Source organism: Apis dorsata, unplaced genomic scaffold (assembly GCF_000469605.1).
Source record: "Apis dorsata unplaced genomic scaffold, Apis dorsata 1.3 scaffold_59, whole genome shotgun sequence".
Taxonomy (NCBI): Eukaryota; Metazoa; Arthropoda; class Insecta; order Hymenoptera; family Apidae; genus Apis; species Apis dorsata.
In genome coordinates this window covers 998,113-1,008,101 of record NW_006263359.1, presented here as the reverse complement: position 1 = coordinate 1,008,101, position 9,989 = coordinate 998,113, and the positions used below count along the sequence as shown (strand labels likewise).

The 9,989-nt window shown below is 25.3% G+C and overlaps 2 protein-coding genes and 1 long non-coding RNA gene across 5 annotated transcripts in view; 1 reads left to right on the top strand and 2 right to left on the bottom strand.

Annotated features, from left to right (window-relative positions):
• The window catches only part of LOC102675579, a 71,371-nt gene extending 67,739 nt beyond the window's left edge, over positions 1–3,632 (bottom strand). Inside the window, exons 1-3 of one of the 3 annotated variants that reach the window (XR_004151869.1) lie at positions 3,428–3,632; positions 2,878–2,958; positions 2,439–2,599 (exon numbers count right to left, since the gene is read on the bottom strand). This is a non-coding gene — a long non-coding RNA (uncharacterized LOC102675579). The remainder of the gene's footprint in view (positions 1–2,438; positions 2,600–2,877; positions 2,959–3,427) is intronic. The other 2 variants (XR_004151868.1, XR_004151870.1) reach the window with 2 other exon arrangements.
• On the top strand, positions 2–6,045 carry LOC102675676 (dual specificity protein phosphatase CDC14A-like). The gene is made up of 10 exons (XM_006609715.2): positions 2–137; positions 225–641; positions 720–921; positions 1,024–1,271; positions 1,384–1,645; positions 1,825–1,954; positions 2,050–2,228; positions 2,467–2,579; positions 3,040–3,105; positions 4,324–6,045. Exons 2-10 carry the CDS (start codon positions 491–493, stop codon positions 4,530–4,532), a joined length of 1,560 nt encoding a protein of 519 aa, XP_006609778.1. The 5' UTR covers positions 2–137; positions 225–490; the 3' UTR covers positions 4,533–6,045.
• Positions 6,046–6,606: 561 nt separating this feature from the next.
• Positions 6,607–9,508, bottom strand: LOC102675437 (UPF0183 protein CG7083). Its single transcript, XM_006609714.2, has 8 exons — positions 9,197–9,508; positions 8,598–8,680; positions 8,284–8,511; positions 8,007–8,216; positions 7,783–7,932; positions 7,445–7,609; positions 7,192–7,368; positions 6,607–7,069 (listed from the first exon to the last, which is right to left on the bottom strand). Exons 1-8 carry the CDS (start codon positions 9,258–9,260, stop codon positions 6,872–6,874), a joined length of 1,275 nt encoding a protein of 424 aa, XP_006609777.1. The 5' UTR covers positions 9,261–9,508; the 3' UTR covers positions 6,607–6,871.
• Positions 9,509–9,989: the final 481 nt, after the last annotated feature.

Genomic DNA, 9,989 nt, shown 5'->3' with positions numbered 1-9,989 from the left:
AAAAAAAAAAAAGAAAATTGAAGAACATTGAAGATTGACAGACGTCTCGCAAACATGAGATCAGTAATTTGGCGTGCCAAACAACGGTAAATTTAAGAACAAATTTTATTTTGTTATAAAAATGAAAATTTTTTAAGGTTCGTAAATTATAAAATCATTAGCTATTAACTTCCAGATATAACTAAGAAACGTAATCGATCATTCCCTTTTTATCTCTCCTTTAGGTTCAAAGAATCATGTGTTTGGTTAATTACAATTTTGTAATCAGATGCTATCTTTGACAATAATAAATTATCTTCGATACCATCACCAGTTACTGTTATTAAATACCTATTTCAATGTTATATTGAATATAAATCGTCGTTTTTTATGGAAGATATGATTGGGTTACTTTCAACAATTAAAGATCAATCACATGAAAATTTTAACAATAAGAATTCTATCCTGATATACAAATAATTTTACGATTATTGGAGTAAAAGTTTGCTAAATGGTCGTTCTACGAACAAAGTTTATAGGAAATAATAGCGCGTACAAGAAGAACGCGCTTCGATATCCTTTCACGATGTACGAACAGAAAAATGTTGTATACACAAAGAAAAATTCACATATTTATGACAATAAAAACTTCAATCCAGATGGTATTTATGAAAAAAGAAAAACTAATGCGATGATTGCAATTTTTTAAAATAAATTTCTTAACCTATTTTTTTCCCTAGATATTACTACAGTTTATAAACATCCGGATGTTACTTATATCTGCGAATATATAAAAGACAAATTCTATTTTACGACGTTATGCAATGGTCGAAAAGAAGTGAAAAGCACATCTCATATCCACTTTTTTACAATCGATGACGAGCTAGTTTATAATAATTTCTATCATGACTTTGGTCCCTTAAATCTTGCTTGTTTATACAAGTAACAATTTTAAATATTTTTACATTTTCAGAATTTAATAATTATCCCTTCTTTTATTAATAATTTCTTAAAGATTATTCTTTATATATATATTACTAACAGATATTGCCATAAGGTAAACAAAAAACTAGAGAGTCCAGGAAATGAGCACAGACAAATTGTGCACTATACTTCTCAACGAGAGCACAAAAGAGCAAATGCCGCGTATTTAGTTGCCTCTTTTGCAGTATTATATTTGAACAAGAGTCCAAGAGAAGCTTACAATACTCTTTTCATGGGAGGCGAAATTCCTATAAAGCCATTTCGAGATGCCTCTATGGGATCAGCCATTTATAGCATTCATTTGTTAGGTGATATAATTTAAATTTATATCAAAATTAAACTGAAATATTAATTTAATGTTATCTGAATAATCGTATATAACTGTATAATTATATTATTTAATTATTTTAATAAAAATAGATTGCTTAAATGCGCTTAAGAAAGCAGCATCTTTTGGCTTTTTTAATTTTAACGATTTTGATGTGGTTGAATATGAAAAATACGAAGACATGAGAAATGGTGCTTTAAATTGGATGGTACCGCAAAAGTTTTTGGCTTTTGTTGGTCCAAGCACGGAACCAGGTACTCCCTATCATCCTCCTGAATGTTACATCGATTATTTTTTACAAAATGAAGTTACTGCCGTAGTTAGATTGAATAAGAAAGCGTACAATGCATCAAGGTAAAATATAAAAAATCTATTTAGAGTTTTTTAATATCTTCAATTTCTAAGGAAATAATATAAATAATAATTGCTAAGGAAATAATATTACTCTTTTGAATTTTTGGAAACTCTTAAATGATACTTTTATATAATTAATCAATTTGAAATATAGAATTGATATAATATTTCAAAAATAGATTCACCGAGGTAGGAATCACGCATTATGATATGTTTATGCCAGACGGCACGGTACCACCAAAAAGAATTTTGAATGAATTTTTGAACTTAAGCGAAAATACTAGTGGACCTATCGCAGTTCATTGCAAAGTAACTTATAAAACTTAATTAAAGTAATTTTATTTAAACTATTTTTAATAATATAACTATTTTTAACTTTCTATTTATTTTTTATATTTATTTAGGCTGGACTAGGAAGAACAGGTTCATTAATTGCTGCATTCTTAATAAAACATTATAAAATGACAGCAAGAGAAGCTATTGCTTGGATAAGAATTTGCAGGCCTGGTTCCGTTATAGGACACCAGCAATCTTGGTTAGAAAATATTGAAAAAATTTTGTTGAATGCTGGTCAACAATATAAGTAATTCATATTCTTTATTATATATACATATGTAAATAATATGAAATAAACTTTTTATTATATGCAAAAAAAGAAATTTAAAAAAAAGAAAATTCCTTTTTGTATTATTAATTTTCAATAGAGAACAAAAAAAATTTCATAATTATTGTGTAATATAATATATATAAATAATATATATAAATAAGCAAGTTAAATGATATAAGTAAATACCTGATTTATGATAGTGTATTTTTTGCAGATTGAAGTATTATGGTGATGGCGATATAATATTACACCATAAACATGGGATATATTCGCTCGCGGACAAGGCAGAAAGGAAAATATCATACACATCCGAAGGAGAAAATACAGGTGGGAATTTATATCTATTCCTAAAATCAATCAATGAACTTATAAGAAAATAATATTTACAGAACAGTATATTTTATATATTTTATATATATTTTATATATATTATANTATATATTATAAATACTTTATAATATATTTTATATATATAATATATAATATATATAATATATATTATAAAGTATATATAAAGTATGTTAAAGTATATATTAAAATATATATTAAAGTATATTATAAAATTATATAAAAAGTAGGGATAGGAACAATAAAATAATTATGAATTTTATTAAAAGTTACTTACATATTTCCATAAAAAATTCTTATTCCAATTCTTCTATTGAAAATGTTGAATAATGTTTGGATTTAACAAGAAAATGCTGATCTGAAAAAGAAAAATGATTTAAGAAAAAAGATATATATATATATATTTTAAATGTTTTAATACATTTTTTTATTATTCTAGGATTTAATAAATATGACAACTCAACCAATGAAAAGAAGGGCAAAACAAAACTTACAAGAATTTTAGGTATTCATCCAATATTTTATAATTTTATTACTTTTATTCTTTTTAATTTGTAATATGTGTATATATGTATATAATATATAATTAATTAAAAATTAATCATAATAAATAATTGACATAACATGCAATATAATTTTCAAAAAGACATACTTTTTTAATTAAAAATAATATTTTCAACTCAATTTATCGTTATTATGACAAAATTTCAACAAATTAGTGGAATGCAATTGTAGATGCATTGACCTTGAAATACTACCACCTAATATTTTGTTCTTTTTATACTAAAAATGATATTGATTTATGTTATATATGCATATATACGAACCATAAACGAAGGATGATTGAAATTTTCATTCTGATGAAGTTCTATCTTCAATTTAAATATAAAACACAAAAAAAAATCAAGAAAATGTCAATGCGTGCACAAAACAACAATCGCGCGCCGAAACTAATGTAGAAGCTTGCGCGCGCATCTGATCTCGATCACGTACTAATCGATTATAATTTATTTTCGTATAAAAATTTTAATTTTATTAATAATCATTCATATTTTATTAATAATTATGCAAATTAATATATAATTTATTTTTATAAAATATTAATAAAAAACATTTATATTTATATACGAAGATAAATATTATTATTTCTACTTATTGAATAATTTATATCGATATCGATAGTAGTATATTAGATGCGTGCGCATCTAATATAATTAAAAATTCAGCATTGATTCCAAATTAATTTTAAATAAAATCATGTATAATAATGAATAATCCACAAATATAAAAGAAAAATATTAGAACATATTTCATTAAATAATTTATAATTAATACTGTTTTTTTAACAATAATATAGTTCAAGTTCATTCATGTTGGTGCTAAATCTCATATGTTCAAAAATCTTGCGCGCGCATCAATTTCCATCAATTTAATTTATAATTTCTAACGGTTTTAACAGTTATGTATAGAATAGTGTATAGGCAATAGTGTTTTTTATTTTTGTGATTTTTGTATCGTTTATTGTTGTTAAATTAAATTTAAATCAAGTAAGTCATTATGAATAATGATAATTTCTATTATATTTAAAAAACAAATCACAAATATCAAGAATAGAAAAAAAATTTAAATTATAAATAACTAACTGCGTCATTGAATAAATTTTCATTTTGTATTACAATAGTATTTATGATAAAATAATTTTCTATTTTTTTTTTATTTAAAGGAAAATTAAGAAATTTCCGAGGATCGGATGATGTAGATCGAATGTCACAGAAATTCAGAATTAGCGATTCATATAATATGACACAAGGAGATAGACTCAACGAAATCAAAATGAATAGATTCAAATCATCTCGAAATCCTGAATCACGGCAAAAGAATTATATCGCTTATGGATTAGATGCTTTAAAAAACGCGCGGCGAAGAAAATAAGTAAGTAATTAATATGAAAAAAGAAAAAGTAATTGTTATTTTGCGTTCAAACACGAAACGTTCATTTGTAATTATAATTAAGAATCTATAAATTCAAACATTATATGTATAATAATTTATATCGAAGTATATGCATATAAGGATAAGTAAAATCAAAACAAATTTCAGAGGAAAAATGATTTATAGAAAATCGTTTTACATAATTTTATAATCCATTCAATACAAAATGATTCGTTTTATATAAACTAAATAGAGAGATTTCTTGAGAAGAATTATTAAAAATAATTATACAGAGAATATAATTTCTAAAAGAGTTCCATTGATATCTTTTTTATCTTTATTTTTCATATTTTTTTATTTTTTTTTTTTTTCTCCAATTTATTATTGTATTATTTATGAATGTTTCAATGAAACTTATTTAGAGAATTCTATATATGCTCTATATATTTAAAAATAATTTTCACGCAAAATAGATAAATGATTAATTAGATAAATGGTAGAATCGACAAAAGAGGAGGTATTTTATCAAAATAGGATTTTGAGAAACAAGAATAGCCATAAGTTTCTAAATTGTATATACGGCTTTGCGTCTCTCAAAGCTTTTTATATAATTATGCATCAATTAACACTTTTTTCAATAACATTATCTATTTTACTTTACTTTTACTTTCAAATTGCGAATCTTGATATTGAGATCATATATTATTTTAAATTTAAATTAAAATATTATCTGTGTTCAATAAAGAAAACAGAAATTGATAAAAATTTATTAGAATTTTCAAAACCATGGATCACAAATTTCACCAATTCAGGTAAACAGGAAGAAAAATTGTCACATATCTGTTAAAAGTGTTAATTAAAGTAATCCATCATTCATATTTCGCATTTCATCTTGAACGCTTTTTGTTATTTATATTTTATGATTACTATTCATTACATTACTATCAAAGTTTATACGATACATAAAACATATTCATTTATATACCCTATGATTAGCAGAAAACCGTTTGAAATAGGGTATATGATTGTGCAATTTAACATCAATGTGAAGTCGAATTCATAGAAAAGAATAAAGGAAAATTTTTTCCTTCTGAAATTATAAATTTTATGATAAATTCATGATTTCATATTACACGACTAAAAAGATTAAAGACTAATCGAATTTTGCGAGTACACTTATAATCACAAGTATTATTTAACACAAAATAGTATAAGAAAGTAATTAATTAAATATCTCTTATTTTTTTGTTTGTGTTAATGCAAAGAGTAATTTATTTTATTTCATCGCATTTTGAATTTTCGTCACATATCACAATGATTAGAATTTGATAGATAAAAGCGTAAAAAACAGGCCATAAATTTAATTTCTTCAGTACTGATAAACACCTTTTTTCAATATTCAATTTTTTGTCATTTTGGTAGATTTAATTCTGCACTGATTGAATGAACATACCATTCTAGTACATTATGCCTATTAATTTGTATATCCAGAATATCGTTTTTGCGTTATCATTCTATTAGATTTTTCATGCGTTACAAAATTTTGTTTTACCAAAATTAGATGTCTTCTTTATTTGCACTAAGCACATTATTATATTTTATCATATTAGTCATTAGTGACGTTATAATCATTATAGCTTCCTCGTTAACTATCAAAATTCTTATTATTTTTGAAACTACTTTCCTTTTTTCTTTTTTTTTTTTTTTTTTTTTATCATTGAGTTCAGACATTACATATTAATTGCTCGTACAATTTATAATTCATTTTTTTTTATTTTTTTTTTAACTATATTTAAAACTTATAACCAAAAGATAAAAATGGTATATTAAATATGATATTATTGAATATTGCAGACACTTGTACCCCTTAGTTGATCGTCTTTTTGCTTTTTTCGTGTTTTTGTTTCTTTTTTTTTTTTTTTTTTTTTTTGTTTTGTTTTATTTAATTTCCTTGACTTTAGATATTCCAAGGAAAAAATGTAAAATTTGTAAGCAATAATATATGATATTCAAGATGATATCGCTGATTTTCTGAGCTTTATATCGTCATTGCCTTCTTAGTAATCTTTTTTTTTTTCTTTTGAAATCTTTGCGGTTTCAATGTTACATTAATGTTAGGAAAAGAAACTGCATCAGGATTTTGTAAATATTTGCACTCTTGTTAATTCTCTTTGCATTGTACAGTCTTTTTCAAAGTTGTTGATGTTATTATGCAATTTCTAACAGACTTAAAACTTGCCTATTTTTTTTTTTGTTTGTTTTGCAAAAAACACCATTCCATCAATTGCTCTTTAAAGAGCGGTTTATAATGCACCATATTATTGTATAAATTATCAAGGTCACACCGCTCTGTATAAAGTTACACTCGCAATATGTTGATTTGCCATGACTTCAACAATTGCATCGCGTATACCATAACAAAATGTGCAACCAAATGGATTTGTTGTGTTCGTCGAAGAAGCACGATTTAATACTACTGGCCGTGCACTAGCCTTCAACTGCTCACTTATTCTATCCCATTTCGTATAGGCAGTGATCTAAAGTAAACAATTTTATTGAAAATATTTAAATATTAAAAAAATTATCAAAACACTTATTGATATTTCCATTTGTCAATATAGTTTGTTTAACAAATCTTATTTAGATATTTATATCGTACCGTAACTGGAGAAGGGGAAACATCTATGAGTTTTCCCGATTCGGTGGAATTATTTTCTGGTGGAAGAGTTAAAGAAAACTCGCAGCGATGATACATATTAAAATTATAATGCCCTGGATAATTTGTGTGTAATACAAACTTCTTAACACATTGAGTTTTGGCATCAAATAAAACATCCTACGAGCGATAAAATATTTAAATGTATTTTTTGGCTTGTTCTATTAGATCAATTTACATTAAGAAAATTTTTTACCAATCCTAAAGTAAAATAATTATAGAAGAAATCCGACCGTCTTATTTTATCACGTTTATGTGCATGAGGACTATGAATACGCATTTTATCCTCGGCTTTAAAAAATACACGAGATGGTGCTCCTAAAGCACTTAAAACATCTTCACAAGTATCCCCAAATAACACCTATAATTAGGTATAAAAAAAAGAATAAAGAAAATTGTATTACAACAAATGTAGAAATCATCAATTTTAGTATTACATTACTCATTTTATAAAACAATCATAATATTTAAAAAGATTAAAATATACTCTAAAGATACAATATAAATAATATAAAATAAATTATAAAATATAACCTCTTTGGTTAAGCAACGTTTTTTCGGTTCCAATAATACTCTCGTTACAGAGCTACCTTCAGTGAAGAGATGCAATTTAAGACCTCGTGTACGCATTTTGTCACGTATGACATCTGCCTTTTCTAAATACAAATTGTTATGATAGCAGACCTAACAAAATATGGTTATGTAACATCAATCTTATTTTTATATGTGTTTTTATAATATTAACAAAAAATAATTACAAGTGGTAAAGGTGGTGGTGGTGCTTTTAAATTGTGTTCATCACTTCCACCTCCAGCACCCATATTACCCACATAAATAGCTGTTTTTGCTACAAGAGGAGAAGTTCCATTTGGAAATTGCAATGATCCTAATCCATGTGCATATCCAGGTTGGAACTTTGAGTCAATGGGGAAATAAAATGATAATCCTCGAAAATTTAATACAAATACCTATAAAAAAATATATTTTGGTTCCATAAATTTTGATTAAATAGAAATATAAATGGAAATATCATACTTGTTTGTCACTATCATAAACACCAGGATGAGTTGCTCCAAAGGAATGCTCTATTTGTTCAATAGATGGCAAAACCTCTGGTGAATTGAATGGCAAACCACAGTATTTGAGTTTAACTAACTTCATGTTATAAATCTCAATTATTTTGAGCCTTTGCACCACTGGATCGAATATAAGTCGAACTCCATCATGAGGTAAGTTTATTACTAAATCTACATCTAAAGGATTCTATAAATATATATGTATATTAATTTCACATGAATGAAAAATATAATAATAACACTTTAATTAAGTTTCTATTAATATATACTTACACTATCACTATAAAGTACTTGTACTCCCCTTATAATGCCCACTTGAGATTGTATTATTGATACAGATTGGGAAAAATGCATACCTGAAATAGTTATTCTTTTAAAAAATGATTCTTGAGATTTTATCGCTTTAACTTTTCTAATTACTCTTATTTTTTCATATTAGTTTCATTCATATACGCATTAACAATCATTTAATTCTATGATTTTTATTAAATTTACATTTATTTCTAAAATAATATCTTACTCAAATATCAAATTCTAATTAATTATCATTCTATTAATTTATAATATGATTTTAGAATCTTAAACAATTAATCTATACTTGTAAAAAATTATATAATAAGTAACAAAATATTCATAACAAGCACCATTTTCTTTGTTTACGTGCGATTGTCAAACGAGATGTTTACAAATAGAACGAAATAGTAAAGTGCGAATGCTGACATGACAGTAACATCAATAAGATCAGTTAGACGCTACAAGAATATTCTCTGATTGTCGATCATTTTATAAATTATTATAAATTAATTCGATCATCATAAAATTATGCGTAATACGACTTAGCCGTGATACATCATTAGTGTTTCGTCACTTGCCTAAAATAAATTCCCACTGCTCGCAACCGAGGGATCTTTCGGGCACCACCTCGAGTTCCAACATTCTATCGATTCTATTGTTTCTCTTATTTTAAATTAAACTATAGGATGCACAACGCGTCTCCAAATATCATGAGAACTGCGTTGTTTCTTTGTCTACGTATCGCACTGTTACTAATCACCAGATAGCCATATTGCTTCCCAAACAATAAACCTCGACTCTCTACTCTTACGGCTGGCAAACTGTCACCGAACAGCTGATACGTACCGCGGAATACGTGAAATTAAACCAGACTATCGGCCGTGTACGGAAACGTAATATTATGAGGAAACAGTTCGTTCCGTGTATCATAGATGTCGCATAATATGCTATTCTCAATTACCGCGAATATTTGAATTTTAAAACTGATTCAATTTTAAAATAAATTTGATAATTAATTTAATTAAATTATTTATTTAATATTTAATTACACGTTTAGTTTTGAATTTAATAAAAATATATGATAATTTAATAAAAAAATAGCAATAAACAAAAGATTCTTCATAGACGAAAAAATATCTATCTCGCAACGAATGTGCAATAATCTCTTTATTATAAGATGTGTAAGGGTTAAAGACCATAGATAATAGAATCTTGTCTTTATGCTGCAGGTTGTTTTACGATTATAAAGAAACTTTCAATCTTATATTTAGAATTTTTTCAAGAATAAATATTTTAGATAAAATACTTTGTTAAAAATTGTTCGATTTTTGTTTTATTTATAAAGTAGATTTTAAAAAAACAAACTTTTTT